The following is a 24,356-nucleotide window of genomic DNA, read 5'->3' as shown; positions in this document are numbered from 1 at the left end:
CTTTTCCTTTTTCCTAGCATAATGTGAGTTCAACAGAACTGAACTTTGATTGTGTAAATTGTGTAACAGTAACAGAGTTCTAAGAATATAAAGATCCTGTATTCCAAATCAGTTGTTAGAAGTTTTATCACTTATGCACATATTTGACTTATCCCTGTTCTGCAATAGACATAATTTTATACCTCATAAAAACAATATATGTTTCCAAAGGGAATACTTTGAGTATCATAAAATGTGGAGTAGCGTGTTGCAGGGAGCATACTTTCATTTGGCAATGGAGGTAGAGTGGCGCAGTTTGATCATTGTACAGCAAAGAAAAAAGATTACTTACTTCCAGGTCTACATTTGAGACACCAATCAATACATACTGTTATCTAGATAGAGAGGCAATTTTTCAGGTATAACCAATAACTATTACAAGCCATGATGCAACCACCTCAGTATTCATTTGCTCATCTTCAGAAACAATGTATAAATGATTAAAATTTTATAAACTCAGAACCAGGGCAGAGGGTTAGAGCCAAAAAAGGTTTGAATGTGAAATCAGCCTATAAAAGTCAGCAGATTAATTGAAAGACTTCTTAAGAATAATTGATTTAATATTTTATGAACTCATTCTTCTTTGGAGTTTGCTCCTCCCCCAGAAATCCATCAAATATACTGTTCCATTATTTATACAAGAAACACAGTGAGCCAGCCACACAGCACAATAAAATTAAGCCAGGGTCTGATGCTGAATTAACAAAAGATTTGTTCTAAAGAAAACATCTCAATATATTTCAAACACTGACTCATGTGGGAGAAGGAGGAGAGGAAACTGTGAGGAATCTATTTTGGTCCTGCAGAAAAACAAGTCAACAGTGTGTGCATTTAAAAAAAAAAATCACTCTGCATTTTTCACCACTAGAGAGAGCTCTTCAGTTCTGTACCAGGCTTGTGATGGTAGGAAACAAGGTTCCACATGTCTCCTAACGGTTTCCTGTTTGCCCTTTTCCCAAGACATACAGCAGTTCAGTTCACAAAAAACGGGGCCCGCAGGACCACTGCAACCCTGAGATACAGTGAATTGCTTACCATCCGAGGGGCCTTCATCCTCCTTATCATATCGGTCAGATGCTAATGACGGATTGTCAGTGCTTTCATCATCTTCCTTGTCTTCCAGTTCTCCTGCACAAAACATTCAATACTGATTAGAAGAGATTCCTTTCAGCTTGACTATAAGCAAGGGTTGGCTATCTGTGGGCTTCCAGATGGGTTTTGACTACAATTCCCATCATCAGCAAGCATGGCACATAGCCAGGGATTCTGGGAGTTATAGTCTAAAGCATCTGGAAAACACCTCGTTGCCTACCCCAGAGTAAAGAATACTCACGGGATGAATTTCCAGGTAAAAGCATGACAAATACAGAATCCTGCCATAAAGTGGAATAAATACCATATACCAAGCTTAGCACAAATCTACTTGCACATACATGTGATGTCAATTTAGTCATAAGAATGGCCCTAATTAGTTCACTAATTCATAGTAAACTAATTAATGGGTACCTGAACATTGGAATACACTTTTACTGTTGATTTGCATAAGTTCCAGTCAGCCTTATTAGTAATATGAAGAGAGAGGTTACGCAATGGAATTTCTTTATCATCAGCTGTAATTTAATTTACATTCAAATCCACCAACAAAGGCTTCCCTCTTCTAAACATTTGCCGCCTCAAGCTCTTTGGAGAAACACAAAATCTGTTGTCTCTAGATTCCAGAATAGCTTGGATGTTGCAGCATCAGTTGTTATTTTAACCCATTTTAAACTCAAAACAAGCCCAGTATATTGCAGGCATGCTTACCCTACAACCTTAAGAAGAGTCACCAAGTCTTACAAGTGTATAGGACACTCAAGGGTTTCTTGTGTGTCTAACGTGATACAAACAGTAACGCATGTCCACATACCACAGCAGTTTAGATCCTGCATGTCACAGGTTCTTCCTTGTACATTCATAGAACCATGCATCCTAGGGCTGCCTTCTTACCTAAATGTGGTCTGACGGAATCCCCTACCATACATAGAATTGTAAGAACCTGCTACACACGACAAAAGAATGAACATGCCTTCTCATGTCTTCTAACCCAAGGATAGGCAACCTTCTTAAGCGCATTTGGCCATTTGAGAACCCCACGAGCACCACCACAGAACAGCTGCCATGGGAGGAGGGGGCAATCATAAAGGTCAAAAACTTACCAGAAAGACTGAGTGTAATTCCGAAGCATAGGTTGGGCACAAAAACTGGGTGTACTGCAAAAGAAGGCCTGCAGCCCTCTACCATCCTAATTTGGTTAATTTTCTGAACCCATGTATCCATTGTTGGAAGACCATTGTTAGGAGGTATGGCCCAAAGATGTTAATAGGAAATTAAGATGGCAATGGTCACAGGTTCTTACTCTGAAGTGATCCCAGCTGCCAGTAATTTGTTGAAAAAATTAAGGAGAAAGGGAAGGACTAGGAATGCACAGATTTTGTTAAACACATTCCGTCTATGTTTCACGGATTGTCAGGCACCTAACATGCCATCCTCCACTCACTCGATGGAATCAGATTTTTCAATTAGAGCAAATGTGCACTTGTGTGAGTGTGCACTGGCACAAATGCACATTGGTAAAAATCCCTTACAAAAATTAAAAAATGGCCAGCAAATTGGCATGGCTTGTAGACATCTAGTCCACCTTGGAATCCACAGGTTGGATGCACAGAAATTTGTTGCGGATTTTTCCTACATTCCCATGTAGGACACCTTGGTGGGTGTCAATAAAGGTGTTTTGGAGTATACTAGTGCTTGGAGAAAACAGCTCGCCTACCCCTATTCTAACCCCTCTCCTTCCTGTTTTGTATTAGCATTGCTGATGAAAGCTGAATTTAGACATATGGAAAACCAAATGCCCTTATGTGCTTTAGAAGTACAATCTCATTAATCAAGGAATCAGCTGAAACTAGTTTAAAGTAAATCAGAAGGTCACTGTGAATGTTGCTTGCGAGTGTTGCTTAAAGATGGTGACATTCTGTAAACAGAAATAATTAGAAAGCAAAGAAAACTAAAAAATATAATAACAGAGATGAGCTACAACATACTTCTTACGCAAGTGCAGACAAAGAGCCCAAGCAAAGATTAACAGAAGTTTCTTTATATGAACATACTGACCAGTGAAGCATGCATTTTGGACATAAAGTAACAGTAAAAATGCATTTCCAAGTTCCTACCCATGTAAAAGCCTATCAGCTAGAATCTATAAATTATCTTGCCACAGGCAACTCCTCTTTTGCTAGCAACAAATTATCAGAAGAATGGGTCCCAGTAATGGGCCAAGAAACCAATGCCCTCACGTTCCACTAAGAGGTGGGGGGATTGGAGGAAAAGACACAACTGGTCTCTTTTACTTTGTGTAGTTGTAATTCAGGGTCCTATAAGCTTGGTAACAGTCACAGCTAGCCCCAGACTAAACTCCAGTCTCCATACTTACACAGTAGGTCCCATCTTTAGTGAAAAATACCAAACATTACTGTGGCAAAGAAGTTTTTCCATAACAGATAATTTTATGGGAGTTTCTGCAGTTACATTTTCCTCCAAAAAACACCAAATTAATTAGTAACATAACTACAATGCCAGTCAGATTCAGTACTCTCAAGTTGTAAACATTTGTCCCCAGGTAATTACCCCTAGGAAATGTTTTTATGCTATAAACCGATTCAAGATGTTTCTTAGCTATAGTCAAATGGTCTAAAAGCAGCATCTAATATGGTTGCTCCAAACTGGCAGTGGAAGAAGCAGAGAAGAAAGAATGCTTCCACATTTCCTTCAACCTCCAAAACACTTAGAAGGCCCATTTTGGCCAAGTAGGCCTTCTTCCATTTCTCATGAGGAGGAGAGTTCAGGCATGGATTGCATTCTCCCAGAGCCTTCTGAGGGGCTGCATCTCTGCACCCTGGCAACAAGGGTGGAGAAAGGACACTCTGAATCTGGAGTCCCTGCTTCAGAGTCCCAGCATACTTTCCTAAAATCAAGGCTGGAGCTCCAAGTATCCCTACTGCTCTTTAGAACAGTGTCTATCAGCCAAAAGATGGTACACTAAATTGGGACGACATTCTTTACAAGGGTGAGACTTGAGGAGCATGAAGCATCCCAGTGCAGCAGCCGTGAATGAAAGCCCTCACCTTCCTAAGGGGCTTGCAGAAGACCAGGGGTAATGGCTGATGGCCGCACATGAAGGCTGGCAAGTAACCCAAGCCAAAGCTGCAGAATCTCAAGTACCAGCAATTTCCTTTTCATTTCCCTCTCATAAGCCAAATTTTCTTGGATTCAAAAGTAAATGCATGTCTGCTCAGACATCAGTTTAGTTTCAAGCAGTGCTTATTTCCTGGTGTGTTTAGGACTGCTACTACCTTACAAGAGCTAATGAAAGGAAGGTTTCCCCTCCTCTCTTGCATCTTTTCTTACTCCCAGATCCTTTCTTTTCCTTGTGTGTAAGCTTGAGGACAAAGTTTTGTCAATTTTAATTTTATGGTTTATGCTGTAAAGCACATTTTACTGGCATTTTAAGAAATAGCGTATTATCACAGTACAAAATTCCTACCCATGTTGTTGCAATAAGTCAAAATCTAGAAAGCAATCCTTAAACAACTTCAGGAGTGGAACCTCACCCATCTTCAGTGCCACAACTGTCCTGCAGAGTTACGTTTTCACATCCGCAATTGTGTTTTCTACAGACAGCATGGCAGCGCTCCTTTTGAAAAGGCCTGAGAAGTATGTGCGACAAAAGCTACACCACTCCTTTTTGGTGGTCTTTACTGGAAGTGTAAAGCAAGGCCAACTCCAGATTTGTTCAGGGTGGCATTCACTGTTGATGGGCACAAAAACATTTATGGGGCTATGGTGGGAGTGTGCCAATCAGCTGTAGCTACACTTGAAGTGGCACCGAGTGGCGGTATCTAACTACCCTTTTGATTTCTCACAATGCCTCAGTGTACCATTTCAGGCTATAAGTCCTGCTGAGTACAGAGAAGAGTCCAGAAGGAAGGCCAGACAAAGCCAAGAGCAGACACCAATAAGAGAAATGAAGAAATGGAGAGCACTACAGAATAGAGCTTCAGGAAGACCCAGGCTGAAAGACAAACAAGCTCAACCCTTTACAATCTGAGCCTTAAATAGTACTTGGACTTCATCAAGGCTGCTAGTTCCTCATACATACTGCAAGAGACCTCCTCCCTAAAAGAAGCCATGTCTTTTTTGTCTATGACTGCACACTGCAGCTGGGGTGTGGTTGCAATGTGTGATCACAGAACCTGAGATTGACAATGAGGCCTCCTCCAGAAGGAAGCAGGCTGGTCCCAGGTACAGGAGAGACATCTTTGGCCACATCTTCCTCCAACAGGGAGAAGTCTTTGTCAGAGGCTTCTACCCAGTAGTGGGGTGGGGGTAGGCTATAGGAACCTTGGGTCCTGGCATTCATAATGATGCTAAATGGGAGATTCTGGGAAATTTAAAGGGCTGACATTTCAAATTGTCTGAGGTTGTCTGCTCTGCTGAACCAGAAAAAAGGCAGACAGATAGATGCAGGTCCCAAGAAAGCCTTCAGCAGGGGACCCTGGCATTTATTTACTAACCACACAAGATGCTGACTCTGGCATAAAAAACCTTCTTAAGTAGGATTAAAAACATGTTTCATTCCCCATTGTAAGCAGCCAGAAAAGCTGCATATGTAAGGATGTTTGTCTGCAACAAGTCCACGGGAAAAATGCAGAGCCACAGAATTTGGTCTTAGATGTAACATTCGGCTTCCATTAAAAAGGAGAGGGGAAGGCTTCCATCATTTACGGTTCACAGGTGTGCTTGGAGGAATGCAGCAAAACTCTATAAAGCCAGAAGAGCCATTCAACAACACTTACTGTGATCACAGAACCTTATTTCAACACACTGTATGCTGGTGAGTAGCAGCAGCTCTTGCCCTCATGATTTGTATGGGGGCTTCCCAAAGGCAACTAGTGAGCCACTGTGGAAACCAAAAGCTGGGCAGACTGGTCTTTGGTATGATCCAGCAGGGTCCTTCTCACATTCTTCATCTGCGTAGTGCATACAGATTTTCAAAATTTTGATCCAGTAGTTTGTTTGTTTTTTATGTGAGACACCTGAAGCCCTATTATACTTGTTAATATTGTGGCAAACTATTGTGGTAGTTTGAAGAAAGTCATAAGAACCTACTCAAAAACTCACAGATTTGGCAGAATCAAAAGCACAATGACGACATCTGCTAAGTTTGCCCATTCAAGGTCAACTCAACAGTAACTGAATTATTCTTTTCTCAAAGGGTTGAGGTAAGATCTGTTGCATGCTTAAACTAAATCAAAAATGGATTGAGAGACTAGCACACTGTTTCATGCAGTGAAGAAAAAAATCTAAAGTGAAGGGGGGAGGGGTCCACTAACAAAGGATGCTGAAAAAGTCAGAGACCCCATGCTGTGAAATATACAATGAGTTTCATTTAACAGGTGCACTTTCACTAACTTTAAAACCAAATGTGTTTGTATAAATGTTTACATGCTTTAACCTGTGGCCAATGCCAGTCCATGGCTTGTCAAACTACTGGGCAGTATTTGAAACTACTCATCCATTCAGTCAAAGGAGTCACTGTTGAGTGCCCTAATACATGAATTTTGTCCCCTCGACAGGTGCCATGAGTTTACCAGTATATCTGGGAGGGAGGAGAAATCAATAAAGGAAAGTGTTCAATTGGTATCTATGTAATAGAAAGCTGAACTACAAAAGGAACAATGAGCATCAGGTAAATGTATCCAATACAATTTACAGGCATAATTGAAAGCATTACAGTCTAATCAGACATCTAAAAGCAAGGCATGTTCAAACAAAATGTCTATAGACTCATTAGCGGGCAGCCATTCCATTATAATCATGCATAATGTCAGTGGTGCCTTGAGCCTGTGCCAATGACAACAGCATAAATTTTGCATCTCATTTCTCTAGTCATAAAATTAATGATCAGTTTAAAAATACTTCTTTATAAAAAGTTATTACACAAAGAAAAGGCATGAATGTGTCCCTGCAATGTAGCCAGGAGGATAATTAAGAGGCTAATGCTCATTAATATGGTTTCCCCAGAACAACCTTTGATTTATCCTAGAACTTTTTTTAAAAAAAAGTTTCATCAATTAAGCACAGTTAATGGTTACTGGAAAAAATATACTGTTCCTATTTTCTTTCTTCCATAATTTAGACACTAACATTTTGATTGTAGAATTTTTTAAGTTGCTTACAATACAACACAAAGTACCTGACCCTTCTTTATTAGACAACATTTTTTCATTTATAGTATGTATTTGCTTATTGATCCTAGCAGATAATGGTGTTGGGCTAATACGGGAAGCTAGACACTTAAATCCATTATGAATGGAGGTTACCCTTTAATTCCCAGTTACCGCAATAAAGATTGCAGATTGACTTTGCCTCAGCTGAATACCAAAGAATGAGTATTTTAGAGTTCCTTATAGAATTGTCTGGCACAACATTGTCTCTCATTCATGCTCGTCAACAATTGGTTTATTATCAGAAATGCTGTCAATATTTGTGTTCTACCAGAGAATCTACCCCCACCAAAAACAAAAACCCACCACTCTTCAACACATTTTTAAGTCAATATCTTCAACATAAACTGTTGCTATGGGGAGGCCTCCAAATCCCTAGATATACATAGCATGTTCCAATACAGTGATAATGCTGCTCTGAGAATGAAACAGCTCAACATTCATCGAACACACAACTGACTTTAGCTTTTGCATCTTCTACTGCACCACGTTCCGCTGGAAACAAGATGCTCATTCTTCTGGCTTCAAAATGACTCTGCCAGGACTGTTAACCAATTTATTGTGATGCATGTGTGTTTATTAGAGGAAGTACACACACACACTTCAACCACTTTTCCTGGTTTCATTCCATTTTTATTTTTTGTGGCAGTAGCTAAGTAGCGAAACTGCCTTGCTTTGCACAACACAACAGCCCACAATGGGTCAATTTACTCACGGGGCTATTGTGTTGTGGCAACTGACCAAGGCATCATTTTTCATGGTGCCTGACAGCACCCCAGCTTATTGTGGCTTGTAGTTCTGTGCAAATCCCTGGAGATGTTTGGGGGTTACAGAACCATCCAAGAACTCATGGCTTCTTTTCTGGTTATTGGGGGATTGCCTGACCCCTAAAGAACCTCTGCCTGCTCAGTTTGCATGACACTCAAGCCATGGTAAACTGGGCACCAACAAGTGCCCTACAAAAATGACACCATGGTTTCCCAGTGCAATATAACAGCCTCCATGGGTCAATTAATCCATGGTGGGCTGTCATAACATATGAAAGAGATCACAGTTTGGGAATGGTTGCTGTGCTTTCTTTTTTTGGGTTGTATAGAACTACCACACCTGAAAGCTTTCACTTTCGTATGAAACATTTTTCATAAAAAACCATATGTCCAGATTCTGAGCTCAGGAGTAACCTACTTACCACCAATAAAAGTATGTGAATGCCTTTAGGTAGCAGGGTTGATACATGAACATACAAAACTGCTATACATACCTCTAGTATGTTCCTGAAACTATTTATCTGTTTGACCTGGGACCTCCTGCATGCAAACCACGTCCCTTATAAGCTACAGCAGCCACCCCAATGTTTGCCCAGTGCTTCCAGATCATGGGACATGAAAGTCAAAGGGAAAGGCATAATGTAGAAAAATTCCCACATGGGCCACTCCCAGTCGGGCCTGCAGAGCCATGCTGACTCTGCCCAAACTCCCCCTTCTTAAGGGCTAGCAAGGGAAAACCTCCCTTATCTCCTGACAGATCAGAGATAAGGGAACTGGTTGCCTGGACAGCACTAGTAAGAAAAGTCCTGTCTGCAGAGTGTATGTAGGTGGAATGGGAGAAGAATGTCTGAATGTTATGTGCAGACATGAAGAGTGCATGTAGACACATACGTGGGAGAGAAATCACGTGCAAATTCAAGCATGTGTGTGAACGGACCAACAAACAATGCCCTTCCTTGTTTCCCTTGCTAGTACTAATATGGGAAAGCATTCTTGGGGGTGGGGGAGAGAGGATACATGTGCAATGGTGCCTGTGCCCCAGCAAATGCTTTATCTATCATCTATCTATCTATCTATCTATCTGGGATATTTCTAGCCCATCCAACCACTTTCGTCTCTGAACAGCTCACAGAAAAATCTATAAATACAGATGTGGCCCCCAGGGCCAAAAAACGGTGTTCCCATGTAATGATTCAGCATGTGCTGAACGTGCAAGATGAGTTGCTCAGCAAACTGAGATCTGAGGATACAGATTAGAGAAAAGGCAGCTGTGAATTTAACTACAGGAGTGGTAGAGCACTTTTTTATCCAGGAGTTCCTCAAACTGAATCAGGACTTCCCACCCACACTTGACTTTTCCCCCCTACAAGAGTAAGAATACCGTATCTTTGCTCCCATATGTGGAAAAGCAGGCAAGGTATGTGACAGTAATCAGAAAATTAACTACCAGGAGCCTATTCATGCACCTCTTCTTGTGGATCATCTATTTCAACCATTAAAATATCTGATGCTCTGAAATATGTGGTATAGGGACTCAGGACATCAGGGTACCAGTGTCCACTTGGCTATGAAGCTCACTAGGTGGCACTGGGCTAGTTGTCTAGCCTACCTGACAGGGGTGTTGTTATGAGGAGCAAATGGAAAGGAGAACCTTTTAAGCCACCTTAAGTAACTTATAATACAAAGAAGGGCAGGAAATACATGCAATGAAATAAATGTATCTACTAAATACAGAACGTCTGCCTCACATACTCCTTCTACCTATCACTGACCCAGGAAAAAGGGCAAGACTGAATCAGTAATATTAATTTGTGTTGCTGTAAATTCATGCAGCCCTGCATACGCTCTTTTTTGTGCATCAGGAATACATCCTACATTCAGAGGCATATCATTTTCATACTGGAAACATTAACAGACATTTACAGTGTTTTCTAAGTGGAGCCGCCCACTTAAGTATCTGCCCAGACTCTAGATGCACACCAGGAGTACATTTCTATTTGCATGCTGATTTTCATTATAAACTAGGAAGTCATGTTTGGTTACACATGCATGCAGACACAGCATCCCAATTTGTTTTTAATATTCCCTTTTACTCCAATGTAACGGAACACAAAACCTAATGCTTCATGTTCAAAGTTCTTTTGGAAAAATTAAGTTGCACTGATCAGGTCTTTTTGGGAAGAAATTGTAGGCAGTGGGGAAACAAATGGACTGGGCCTCACACACAAAGAGGGTCCACATCAGTGCTGACAAACTGCATATACCAACTGAGAAGAAAAAGAATGGTAGGGGGGGAGTGAACATTTATTCCCCAGACCTTCCAAAGGATAGCCAATTCAGTTGCCTTCCTGCACTCCATAAATGCCGATCACACAGATGTTACCATCGAAGGCATCTCTATATGCTGTCCTGGCTGCTGGATCAGGAAGGAATGTGAGAATAGAACCTAGCTGTACATACAGTTCCCTACCCAGAAGCCGAGACTCATATACCCAGTGCCCCTAGCTGGTTAAACAGCCCCCACAGCAGCTTTTGTTGCCATTCAGAAAACAAATGGAAAGCCACTCTTTACATGCAGAAAGAGTTTCCATCTGGGTTGCCCTGGACTGGAATCAGTTTGTGTAAGAGTTTTAAGGGGATTTTCCTCCTACAAACATTCTGCAATGCAGATCAATTTGTTTTATGCTCTTCTTTGAACATAATAAAAATGTACTAAAGAGCAAAATCAGGAAATACTAGCAGTTTTGTCCTTTTATTTCCAAATTCAATTGTCACTGCACAAAGGACTGAAAGTAAACATATATAACAACACTTTTTCTGTTCCGGAGATGTAACTAAATTGCAGCTAAATCGTATTTGTAAACTAGAAGTATCCCTTCTGAAGGCTTGTGTCTAAACCCTTAGTTGAAATAAATATTGTTTACTATCTCCTGCATATCCTATGGAAAGGCAGGGGCAGAGGGTAACAGAGAGAAGAGAACCTACTGTAGTTTCACATATGCTTTTTTGACCTCATGCTGTGACCCTCATACCAGCATTCACAGGCTGCAGGTCATGACCTCACAAATTAGCATCATGAAAATAAGGGCCATTCCAGGTTCAGCCTCAGAACAGGCCACTGTATCAGCTTGCTTTTAATGAGCCTATAAAGGTCTGCCTCAATATAACCACGAGAAGATGATATGCAAAGCGCATTTCAGTTTCCCATTACAGCATTTCAGATCTTGTTCCCATATGCTAACCTCAGAAGACAAAGCACAGCACTAGTGAAAGCAGAAAGCAAGGTTGTTTTGCTTGTTTTGCTTTCGCTTTGGGGGGGGGGTGCCTATATTATTTAGTGCTCAACACAAACTGCAGTATATTTGTTCCATTTCAGAAGCATATGTACTGCAAATAATTTCTATTTTCCGGACATTCAGCTGATGCCGAATGTACTGTTCATTTGGGGTTCACGTGAGGAAGCTAAAGCAATTAAGTCCCTGATTAAATCTGAAGAGTTTGGGGGGGGGGTCACTGTTCTTGTGCTACGCCTTGTTTTGTTTTTTAATACAAAAACTTAAGCAAGAAAACAGAGAAAGCTTTCCACAGTTTCCTCCATGAGGGGGAGCTAGCACTCTCAGCCAAGAACAAGTCAATATGAGCACAGTTTGGACACTTCAATCTGGAAAGATTGTAAATGTACAGTTGATTAAATAAGCCTATGATCAGCTGGAAAGTGTACTATGATGCAACATATTCAAGCCACATAAAAACAAAAAGACAGTCTTACCTCTTTCGGGAAATTCTTGGGGGAAGCTGCAGAAGAGGAAGTGAGGGATGGGAAAGAGAAGATAAGTGTTTAGAAAAGTCTTAAGATGGCTGTATGCTTTTAAAATTTTAAGACAGCAACTGTGAGAGAAGCTGAAGTGAAAACTAGCTTAGGCTGGTTTAACATTTTAAGAAAGTTAAGCTGACATATGCTGAGATTTTTACTGCTTTTCATCTTGTCCCCTTTTGCATTCAGCCCCACCCAAAATCAATTAAGCCCCATTTAACAGTGCTAAATGTGACTGCCTTCCAGCAGACACACTTCTCCTTGGTAGGTATAACTAACACACACCCTGCTCATAGCAAGCAACAAAGAGTAATACGGACAAGCCACACTCTCAGGAAAGAATGCAGATACCCACTGCATTGCCTGGTTCCCCATTCTCCAGGCAGCCCTATCCCTGCATAAATAACCTTGGAGAGATGATAGCCCTATGCAGAAACCTGACTGCTTGTGTGCAACAGTGTATTTAAGGCAGGCCCTTAAATCACATCCCTGATGTCCCTGCGCTCCCAGCTTTCAGTTAGGCCATTGCCCATTCAGTGCACGGGTCTGTAAAGCACCCCATGAGTACATCATGGTCCATGATTCAAAGCTGCGGTAGGGTACACCTTGTGCTTACAAGGAACAACCCACTGCAAGTTTAGAGAAAAATATCCCTACAACTGCAGCCATGCTGACTGGGGCACGCTGGGAGTTACAGGCCTTTTTGCCATCTAAAATTGCATAGGATTGTGCTTGAGAGGCACTGAGATCCAGTGGCCAACAGTGTAAATGGCAAAGCTGGGGGCAGAACCTACTTAGGTACCCACATTCTCTTCTACACTTTTGTCCTAAATGAAGCAGGCAAAAGCTGCGGTTCTGTGAATTAGCATATAAGAACAGCTAGAAGTAGGTAGTTTCTCCTGTTCAGAGCAAGCACTTTTCAAATACCTGTCTAGTCACATAATGACCACAGAATTTTCACTGCATTCTTCTACAACACTTCAATTTTCAGGAAAGAATTATTTATAGATTAGGCAGATTGCCATCCCCCAACCCATTAGGTAAACCATCTGTCTAGGTAAGATAACTGAGAGTGCTAGCATTCTTAATTTCAAAGACTGGGGCACCAACTCAGCCGTTTCAATTTGCATATCTCAGATGTGCTGGATGCTTCAATAAATGCTGGTCTCTACAAGCTCACATAGCTGACAAGCACTGGCACAAGATCTGATCAGGGTATTCATTTCAGATTGCTGGCTTCCTAAATTCCAATTTCTGCACATTGGAGGCCCTTAGGAGAACAGACCTCCCAGCTTGAAGCACAGAAGCTCTTAGATTGCCTTTCTGCCTGCTACCTAGTCTAAGGCGTTTAAAGGCAGATCACCACCACCCCAGCAATGAATACAAGATGTCTCAATGATTTTTAATCTAACAAAGCCCTTGGGTTGCTCTCAAAATGCCAAAATGGTTGCAACCACCCACAACCCATGGTATTAATAACTGTCTACTCCAAGCCAAAAGAAAATCTCTCAAATGGACCCAATAGAGAAAGACAAGTGATACCCACCCTACTGATCCAAATGGAAAATTGAACAAGGATTGTTCTCATGCTACTTTCAGGCAGAAAAATCACCTGCAGAAGCACATCCAATTAGTAGATAATCCTGAGTAACATAGCGCAACATTTGGTGGTTGAGGGCCTTTTTATATCTAAAAATTTCTTATCATATTTTAGCCACTGCACCCATCCTCTTAGTCCTCTTTTCATGGAAAATAAACACATGTTTACTTGGGAAGAGGAAATATGAGAAGTGTGATACTAACATTTTTTGGAAGGGGAAAGTCTTGTTATTTAAGCACTCTAACATGGGACATGAGAACAGTTTCCAAAGAAAAATTTTTAAATTAACTTTATTTATAGCCTCATAAAATAAAATAGTCATAGATGGAGGGAAAAAGGAAGGAGAGAACGGTTGTGCAGCTTTATCACCGGTTACATTTTTAAAAGCCCTATGAGACTCACACAGGCACAACAGTAACAAATATCCTCCCCAGCAAATGACTATGACTTGGGATTTAGCAGGCCTGTTTCAAACGTAACCCCAAGCAATCATTTATTGCTAAAAGAACATGCCTAAACTCCCCTTGTAGTCATTTGGATTGCAGATGCTTCTGTTCCCATTTTATATCAACTATGTCCAGCCTGATAAACTGAAACAGACCATAGTCAAGATTAACCAAACAAGCCAACTTCAAATGAACTAATGCTTGTCAGATCTAGATTAAAGGGCAAGCTTCAGTTAATGCAGAATGCAAGAGGAAGCTTCTGAAAGCTATACTAAAAAAGGAGGCAGGGAAAAGCCCAAGGCTTGCTATGTCTTGTTCTCGTACTACTAAGCCAGGGAAAGGCAATCCTTTCAGGCTCTTGGGCTCATCTGTGATATCCCCTCTTCTTGCCCAGCCCCTTACCCTGATTCTCACACTTCTTGCACTCCATCCTCTAGCCTTTTTGCAGCAGGGGATACTTGTCCCCACCTCTATTAAACTTTATGGAGCAATGTTGCTCTGACAACTTTAAAGTTGAGGAAAGGATATCCAGTTGGAAAATACTGGGGCTAGTAGAGGAAGGCTCAGCCCCCACTGATGTTGTTGGCCAAAGAGTCCTTGGGGATGGGTGGGCTTCCCCATCACCCATCTTGTAGCAGGGGCCCTTTTCCCCTATGACGTGATCTTGCTCCACTGAGTTTAACCAGGGTAGGGGAGGAGGTATATGGGAAAAGGACTCTGTCCTCCTCCAAGGACTCTGATGCCCCAAGGAGGGTTAAGTTCTACCCCTCAATCCATTCTTGGCAAAGTACCAAAAAATGGAGGGATGGAGTATGGAAGGGGAAGAAGACTAGTTGGCAAAGAATGAAAGTAGAGAAGGGCAAAAGCAGAAAGTCAGGCAACTAGAAGCTATGGGTGTAAAGGAGAGGAAAACGTCCAAGTGAGTGACAGGGGTCTGGTGAATGGTAAGGGGTCTGGTGGTCACACTGGGGGCCTGGAGTCGAAGTCCCTGTTCCCACTGCCTCCACTAAGCTATGATTTAATGGGCCTTTGGATTATTGTAAGGGCAACTTTTCAGCTCAGTTGTTCCATCTATAAAATGGAAATCAGTAACCTACACCACAGGTTTGTTGCAAACTCACTTTCTGTATTAAACACACCATATAGAGACATAATTACTTACTTGGACTTGATGTCTTTTATCTTCTTAATCAGCGCATCTTTCTTTTCCTTTGCTCTTTTGGATAAATTTTCTCCTTTTAGGGTATCTGATATAAATGTGTCAACATCTAAATCATGAAAGAAAAGGGGGGGGTCAGGGAGAGAGACAGATGAGTCAAAAGAAGAAATGATAATTTTCATAAGATAAATACCTCTATTATGGCTTTTTTCATAAGGCAATAATAGCCAAACTATCTAATGGAGTTACTTTATCAGTCCTAGGCATAATATAATTGAAAGATATTTCAAACTCTAAATTGGATAGATTTGTTCACTGCTGTGCTTATGCTTAGCACAGCAAATGCTGTTTTGACATTTGCTATCATTAAATGAACAAAAATCCAACAAGTTTTAATAAACTGTCAAAGTGTGTAAAATATATATACACACGCCATTACTTGAGGAATAAAAGCTAGAAGACAATAAACTGCTTTAATGCATACATGATTGCTACAAGATATCACATTTGGCACTTTCATTAACAAAAGCCCATTTTCAAATGTGACCATAGTCACATAGTATCTTTCTGCGAAGTTATACTGATAACAGTCTTGGAACTGTTTGTGTTAAAAGCTCCATGTTATGTTAAACTGAACAGTAACTTCAGTGGTAGCAGCAGAATCACTCTGTGGACAGATCTGATACCAGTGATATGGGGCAGAAAGTATCCTAAATTGCACATTTTCTGGAAAATATTCCAGTGCTTTCTTTTTCTGCTAAAAGATTCAGGTTCATAAGTTCATTGATAGCAATAAAAAAATGGTAACAGCTATAAATACAATAATGGGCAAACTTGGGAATTTCAAAATTGCAATCAATGTTGTTCAAGCTATTATCCCTAGCAAATATTTGAGAAAGTATTTGTCATTTAAATATATTTATGTCTACACGTCAAATGGAACTAATAAATAGTGACAGTGAAATAGGTGCCCCAACAACTTCAGTGGAAGGAAGCTGAACTCTTGAAATGAGAGTTCAACTCTTGAGTGGTTGTCAATATATCATGCACAGTTCTGGATTCATGTGAGCACTGAGAGATAGCAACATTGGAGGAAAACTCTAGAGACGCTACCGAAGCCTGCTAGGTTTTGCTAAATTTTGAAAGTTAGCAATGTGCACTTCCAGGAACAGGTAAACATTGCAATGCTCCTAAATTCTTCCCTGGCTGAGATCAGAATTTTAGCTGGAGACAAATTCCCCCACTTACCCACTTAAATGAGATCTCGCTCTTTTCTCCCCCCACCCACCCCGTCACTGCTGATACTCAAGCCAGATGAGTACCATTGAAGGAGAAAAGCTTACAGCAAGGGTGAGCAGATAAATTGGCCAAATTACCCCAGGGAATGGACCAGGATATGGATTTCAAGGAAGGTAAAGTCATCAATGGCTACTAGTAATGATGACTATGCTACCTTCAGGATCAGATGCAACATGCTCCTGAATTCTAGTACTTTGGAAAACTACAGCTGGAGAGGGCTGTTTCCCAGAGGAATCTTGTTGGGTATTGAGGAATACTAGGCTTAATCGGTTCTTATAGCAGGTTTTACATGACTGTACAATACACATTTATTTAGAATACTGTATACAATATCTGGTCACCTCAGCTTAAGAAGGATATCACACATCTGCAGATGAGATAGAAAAATGTCATTTGTCACAAGAGCAAAGGATATGATATAGCAGAGCTTTCATATAAGGAACTACTAAAACATGCAGGACTTTTTAGAGCAGAAAAATAGCAGTTATTAATGGAAACAGGAATTAAGTTTGTAAAATTATGCTTGGTATTGGAGGACTGGATGGAAAGCACTCTTACTCTGAATACTAAAATGTGGAGTGGCTCATAACATGAATTATCAATAGGCCCAAAACAGATAAAATGAAACTATCATACCACTTGCTTGCAGCAGCTATCCCCAACTTGGTGACCTCCAGATGCTTTGGATGTCATCTCCCATCACCCCAGCCAGCATGGCAAATGGTCAGGAATGCTGGCAATTATACTCCAAAACATCTGGATGACATCAGGTCAGGGAAGGATGACTTAGGGAAAACTCTGTTGCCAAATGTGGCAAAGGTTACTGGCTCAGATGGCTTTTTTAAAGGATAAATTAATGGAGGGGAGGTCTGTCACTAGCTAACAGGAATGTCTGTGTTCACATGCAGTAAGGCCAGCTGCTGGGGAACAAGCCCACTTGTTATTTCATGGCCTCCTTGTTTGTCTTCCTAGAAGCTTCTGTTTGATCAGTGTTACAAGCAGCATGGTGGACTAGGTAGGTCTGATTCAGCAAGATTCTTATGTTCTTAGCTTCCCTGCGCATTACACCTGGCCAGGAAAATCTGAGCAAGGGATAGCCATTCCCTCTGCAATTAAACCATTACCCACTGAGCGAGCAATCCTACACTTGCTGGCTGGGGAATGCTGGGAGTTGCAGAATGGTTTTCTGTCTAAACATGCACAGGATTGAGCAGTTAATTACTGAGTGAAGCGAGGTGCTCCTGCTGTAATACACACTGAATTCATTGCTTAGCTGGACAAATTCCCAGCTTGTGAGTTAACCTTTAGAGTTCATATGCTTTAAGTGTTACCAGATGTAAGAAACTGCCTAAGTGCAAAGCAAAATAGGTGGAAACATCTTAAAATATAGAATATCCACCTCTATGTATTTTAGTCTTTGCTTAATAGAGCAAGCACCAGAACTGTAATGTGTGATTATAAGAATAAGAGTTCTAAAGAAAGCTTAATATTCAGAAATGTGGGAAGATGACAGTGCTAACTTAATGTAGGAAAGGCAAGTGGAAGATCCTAGTGTGAGAATGATTTCATTCCACAGGTGTGGGTACAAAAAGCTTCCTCTCAAGACAGAACCATCTACCAGACTACAAGAAAACTGAGCAGAATGGACTGCAAAACTTTGGGGTTAAGCTGACAATGCTGCTCATTACATTTTGGTGTAAATTGAACTTAGGTAATGGCAGAAGCACCCCACTGAAAATGAGCAGGGAGATGGACCTGATTATTTTATTGGGCCCTTCCAGGTTTTCTATGAATATAGAAATTTAATTCCAAAGCAAATAGATAGAACAGGAAAAAAACCATAATGGCTTGAACAAAAATTGGCCACTTTTCCCTTGAACATTAGGATAGGTATCAATTTGTTTCCAACAAAAGAGACAAGAGCATGAACCTAAGCTTTATACTAAGATATACCCTGACAGATAACTGGAAGAAGAGCCAGCAGAAAGACAAGACAACCAGGCTCAATTTTAATTAAAAAAACTAATTGATAAGTATATAAAAAATAGCTTATCCCATTTTTATTACAGATCTGACACTCATTCTCAAATTTATGTTTCAAATACTGTAGGCCATTTCAAGAATGTCAGTGGCTCCCTCTTTCTCTTTTTTAACTTCAATGTATCTGGTCTCATTTCAATACTGTGTTAATATATGGTAATTGCAAAGATAATCAGCTTAAACGATATCCACATAATGATTATGTCTTAGCCAGTAAGCCAGAATTCTTCTGTGATGAACGTTCATTTCAGTAATGTTCAGATTGGAAATGAGGCCCTGTAAGAGTTAAGTCTTTATGTCTGAGAACTAAATGTAGAAAATATCATATTCTACCTTGGACTGCATTAACTGAGGATACAGACGAGAAATAGAGGACAGCTACCATTCTTTTCTTCATGGCATCTAAATCAGCTTTATCGGTTCAGCCAGATCATCCATATTCACAATCCACAGTCCTCTTAACTTTCACTTTTTGTAAAGATTGCTCATCCAAAATAGTTCAGGTTCTGTTCCGAGAGCAGAGTGGCATATGTTGGACATCTTGGACCTAACAGTTTTGGATAGTCACAAAATAATCGAGTATTCAGTATCATCATTTCTCTCAACTCTTTGTAGAATTGTGACTTACACAGGCATGATTCAGCCAAGTCAAGTTTTGAGCATTTCTAAGTTCCATTGGAGAGTTAAATGACACTTTGCATACAAATCAAAGTGCATGGGGGAATGAGTTAACCTCAAGAACACTCTTGCAGAGTAACTTCTGCTTTTCCTGCAAGAAAACTTTTGCCTTCATATGTTTGTACCGAAGGCCATTAAATTAGATGAACTATAGAAGACAAAATGATTCTCTTTAATTCCTTCTGTTCACCCAAAACTTCTCAGATTTCTTACAGATCTTGGAAATTTAATAGAATTATCAGTGCCTAGCTGTGACACACAGGAGAAAATATGTTTAAGTACCAACACAGGTGCATTCATATGAAAAATTAGTAAATGAGCTATGTCCAAGTGTGAATAGCCTTGTTACCATGTACTTGGCTTCTCCTGTTAAAGCTCTTGGGTACATTTCTTGCCATGTTTTTTCTCTCTCTCTCTCCTGCTGCACACTTTTGTACTAAGTCTTTTGGGGAGATTTGTCCTTTGCCACACTTCCCATGGCAGCCTTTTTGGAATGGCAGTCAAGATGTTCTCACAAATTTTCAAATGTGTCCACAGCACAAAAAGGCTGCCTACCCCTCTACTAAACCAGCCAGAAACTGAAAGCTTACCATGTTATCCAGACCAGGGATCCTGGCTCAGGCACACAGCTCATTCACAGTCAGCCAGGATAAAACTGGCTTATCTTCCATTATTCCTTGTAAACCAGGCAATGCCTTATAAAGTCAATGAGTTAAATCCAACATTATGCTAATGGGGGTCTGTCAGTTTTTCTTCTCCAAAAGGATTTTCTCCTCCTCTCCCACAGCTCTTTGTGCTGCCCGAAAATCTGCTCGGGAGGGTTTCCCAGACCTCCACGGCAGATTCTGAGGGTGGATGGGGGATAAAAGTAGAGTTCCCCCTCCCAATTCTGCTGACGAAAGCAGTTCCAACAAGAGAATGATACCACTGGATTCAACCCAGTGATTGCCCAAAATGCTTTTATAGTTGTGTGCTACTGGTCATTAGAGAGACAGACATCCATCCTATTGCTAAAGCCACTAAGAAGTAACTTCACTCCTATGCAATGTATGGGTGCTTGTCTCTCTCTCTGCTGACATTTAACACTCTTTCCCCATCACCTCTCATATTCCTCTTTTAAGTCAGGATCCATACATGCAGATCAGGCACATTGTTACCACTGAATAAATATGGAGCAGTTGACAAGCTTGGAGAAACCTGGTCCAACAAACTAGCAACCACATCATTCAGAAATATTATAAAACCCTACGAGCCTGCAAAAATTAGTCCTGGAACAAAATGGACTAAGAGCTTTCAGTCACTTCTCACCAACACCCCCTAGCAAATCTACTAATTTGTCTTTACCCATCTAGTTAATTAGTTCAGTAAAAAAAGCTCAGAATTAGGAGCAATACAAAGAAAGGCCAGAAGGGGTAACCATCATCACAATGCTAGACAAGGATCTTTCCCTCCTTTTACTTTTAATCCACACATCTTTCAAAGTGTAGAGAACAGAAATCTCCTGAAAACTAGGCAGAAAATGATAACTCAGAGGCTAGCAGTTCCCCATATTTTTCAGTCCCATGTCAATTCAGAAGTCAGTCCCATTTTGTTCAATAAGGCTTACTCACAGACAAATGAATATAGGATTAAGATCGGCTGGAAGCAACCTTTTTCTACTGGTAAGCCAAAGGCACTGTGGAGAATTCCTGGTGCCTACACCGTAATTCAAAAAGTTGACATGGTTAGTGTCTGAGCATCATTCTAGAAGTTGAAAGGCACTTTAAAAAAATATCAGGAAGACTTACAATCTGCAGAATAACAATTAGCAGAGACTTTAATTGGTCAAGATACCCCAGGCATCTAATGAGAAAGAGTGTGTGGGTTTTAATGTAATTAGTCTCAGAGTCCATTTTTAAGCAGCTTAAAGTTTCTTTTTGCAACACCTGGTAAAAAAAGATGATCTGTGTATGCACACGCGTGTGTGTGCATGCGCATGAACTCATTAACTGGCTATTTCAAGCATACTTAGGCTGCAAACTGACTTCATTTATCCAGGACTAAGTTCTCCTGAAAACAATGGTTCTCACTTTTTATTAGGCATACATACAAAGATTACCCTGTTAATACCTTAGTTCTTTCTTGGGACAGCTCATGCTGCAATAAAGTAATTAGCTATCAGTTAAGCCATTTACATGTCCATTTGCATTTTTATGGCTGTTCATCATAAATCTTCAGTGTGATGATTTAAGCAAATTGAGCAATGCAACATTATGCATGTCGTCCCATTGGGTTCAACAAGGCTTGCTGTCAAGCAAGTAAGGCTAGATTTGCAGCCTAAACTACTTAGGACACACAATCCTATGCCTGTTTAGATGGAAAAAAGTTGTACAACTCCCAGCATTCCCAGTCAGCACAGCTAGTAGAGGAATTCCACAAGGAGCTTCTTCTGTCTAAATGTGCACAGGAATCACTTTTAGCATGGAAACACAGGCTGCAATCCTGAAGGATTAATATGCATACTTACAAGTGCAAAACAGGAACACTGATAAGCAGGGGAGAAACTGATAGGAAAGAGCAGTTTCTGCAACTGTGGAGGAAGTTGTCAACCACATACAAAAAAAAAAAAATAGTTTGCCAAGATGATCATGCAAATAGTGTATTAACCAAATACAGGAGGCATTCAGTTTATGTATTGTGAGCTATAGGGAATGTATCACAACTGCCCCTCCATGTATGAAAATACAAGTAAATATGAAAACTTTATAAGCTCCTCTTTCTTTGGCAGATAATGAAGCGCTAATTCTTCACTCTGGACTTAGATTTCTAGATCTTCACCCCTGTCCTACGCACACACTCACAAGGCCACTAAGATGTGCAACCTGAGTCTGACGTTCCAAGAATATCAGGTCATAACCAAGCACTTTAATGTCCTTGAAGTAACCTCTTCATTTGTTCCCAAGTAAACATTTCAACTGCAATTAGAGTCCCATTTATCAACACTTCAAAACACGTAAATAAATCTAATGAAAGTCGATTCAAGTAGAAAAAGTTTAGCCCAGACGGAAGAGAACAAAAAAAATGAAAGGTAGATTTCCAGAACCACCTTTTCAATATTCTTATTTGAAACTGGGCATCTTTTTGGTTTTCTCCCACCAACCTGCAAGGAAGTTGAGGATCTCCTCGGAGATGGCGGGGGAGCCCTGCATGATCAACCAGGTGGTCGCGCCGGCAGGCAGCTGTTTAGCCGGGAGGGAGGGGACAGCACAGCCACGCCCCCTAGCCCGGCTCCGGGAAATCATTCCTCAACCACAGGCCGTAAGGCGGAGCCTATCCTCTTACAATCTCTTCGGGTTGCCCCACCCATTGCTCCGCAATACGCATGCGTGCCGTGAGCTGACGTACACTATTTCAGACGTAGGAGTCAACCTTCCTATCTCTATGGTTACTAGAGGTGGTAGCAAACCCAGTTCCTGCCCCCTCTCCCGCCGACTAAGTTCCGTAGCGTAGCTTCCTGGCATGTGACCCACAGCGTTATGCTGTCGCCATTTTTAAGGAGGGCGTAACAGTTTAGTCAATTGCAAGTTCCGTTCCATAATCAAAAATGGCGATTTAAGTGCCTTGCCAGTTTCCGATGTGAAGGCTTTCCCCATTGGCTGGAATGTTTCGAATTCGAACGTACAAACCCCTAGTTTGATTGGACTACAGACGCAACATTCCGCCTGTCTAAACAGAAAAATAATCCTACAACTTCCAGCATTCCCCTGCAGTCCTGCCAGCTCGGGAATCCTGACAGCTGTAAAATTAAAGCATGCAAAGACTTGTGTCCTAAAAGCGTTTGTTTAGTCCGCCCAACACTCTTTTCTGCTCTTTGGTGTCTTTTATTGGTGTCTCAGTCACGCCCTCCGATTCTAAATTACAGCCAATCAGGAAAAAGTCACCCGACTGTGTGCCCTTGTGAGTAATTCCCACGGAATCCAATGCAGCTTATTTCTGAGAAACAACAGGACTCCTGTGTCTTGTTTTGCTTCTAAACAGCAGTTTTGCTCTCCGGTCCTGCAATACTGCTAAAAATCTGTTTTCCATATGACAATACAAAAAAGTTTTCATTTAAAATAAAATCAGCGCTGATTTTTTTCCCCTCGGGGTTTTTGTATCACTCCCTTTTTACATTCGCACGTGCGTGTATAAGTCTTGTCGCGGGTGGGAGACCCGTCCACCTTAAGCAAATTGATCAACTAAAGCTTTGGCAAAATAATTATCGGTACCAAGTAGAAGTTCTTGGAGCAGTTAAGGGTGCACTTTTTATTTTTGGTGCTGTGTTGTTTCTGTCATATAATAGACTTTATATAATATAAAAACATGAATCAGAGCATTTCCTTTTATTTATTCTTCTTGATTGGTTAAGAAGCGACTTTGCAACAGTCTCCACATATTAAACTAAACCTATATATTTATATGAAAAAACCCCACAACTATTCTTTTCCCTTTTAGTATCTTTGCAAGTATTTTCCAAGCAGAACTCTTCACATTCTTTGTAAAGCAGTATCCAAATAAGTAGTAGTAACCAGTCAAAATGTATTAATCCAGGGTGGGCAAAAGGCAGCCTGCAGTCCACTAAGGGACCACTTAACACCTGCTACTAGCAGGTTTTGTTGAAGAGAATGTTGAAAGAGTTGAAAAGGGGTATTTTGGACTGATCCAACAAATCCTTGCTTTTCCTTGCATTCTTAAGAATGCACATTCAAAGCTTCTTAACATACATAAGTTATGATAACCTATCTGCTCAGTATCTGGAATGTGCATAGATATTGATCGCTTGCTTTTTAACCTTTTATACAGTAGAGATTCCAATTAAAAGAAAATAGACCACAAGGCTGAAGAAGTCACTGATTATCTATAGATGAGCCATAAAATGGTCTAGATTGCCCATATTTTATGTCAGCAGTGTTCCGTAGACACTTACTTTTTCTGTATTTGAATGCTCTCCTCACCGGCCCCATCAATCCAAGTTCTGCTAAAAGGGCTCCCAGAGAAGCATATAATGATCAGTTCTAAGAGACTGATTTGCCTTTATGCTTAAATTCTTATAAAGACATGATATGAAAGAGACTGGGAGGGAAAAGGAGCAAAAGTAAACTTGGGTGCTTAGTTCTATTTATTTATTGCATTTGTATCCTGCCCCGATAGCCCAGAGGACACTCTGAGCAGTT

General features: G+C 40.7%; 1 protein-coding gene across 4 annotated transcripts; it reads right to left on the bottom strand.

Moving 5' to 3' along the window:
* Nucleotides 1-271: 271 nt before the first annotated feature.
* On the bottom strand, nucleotides 272-22,404 carry LOC123027585 (src kinase-associated phosphoprotein 2-like). Of its 4 annotated transcripts, none has more exons than XM_044438523.1 (5): nucleotides 22,304-22,404; nucleotides 18,820-19,033; nucleotides 15,151-15,256; nucleotides 11,898-11,923; nucleotides 274-1,167 (listed from the first exon to the last, which is right to left on the bottom strand). In XM_044438523.1, exons 2-5 carry the CDS (start codon nucleotides 18,881-18,883, stop codon nucleotides 884-886), a joined length of 480 nt encoding a protein of 159 aa, XP_044294458.1. In that variant the 5' UTR covers nucleotides 18,884-19,033; nucleotides 22,304-22,404; the 3' UTR covers nucleotides 274-883. The 4 variants fall into 4 exon arrangements, with proteins under 4 accessions (XP_044294457.1, XP_044294458.1, XP_044294459.1 ...); XM_044438524.1 differs by lacking the exon at nucleotides 22,304-22,404 and adding an exon at nucleotides 21,671-21,843; XM_044438522.1 differs by lacking the exons at nucleotides 18,820-19,033; nucleotides 22,304-22,404 and adding an exon at nucleotides 21,671-21,849 and having other exon boundaries at nucleotides 272-1,167.
* Between the last annotated feature and the right edge of the window lie 1,952 nt (nucleotides 22,405-24,356).

Source organism: Varanus komodoensis, unplaced genomic scaffold (assembly GCF_004798865.1).
Source record: "Varanus komodoensis strain SLA01 unplaced genomic scaffold, ASM479886v1 scaffold326, whole genome shotgun sequence".
Lineage (NCBI taxonomy): Eukaryota > Metazoa > Chordata > Lepidosauria > Squamata > Varanidae > Varanus > Varanus komodoensis.
This window is presented reverse-complemented; position numbering and strand designations above follow the sequence as displayed.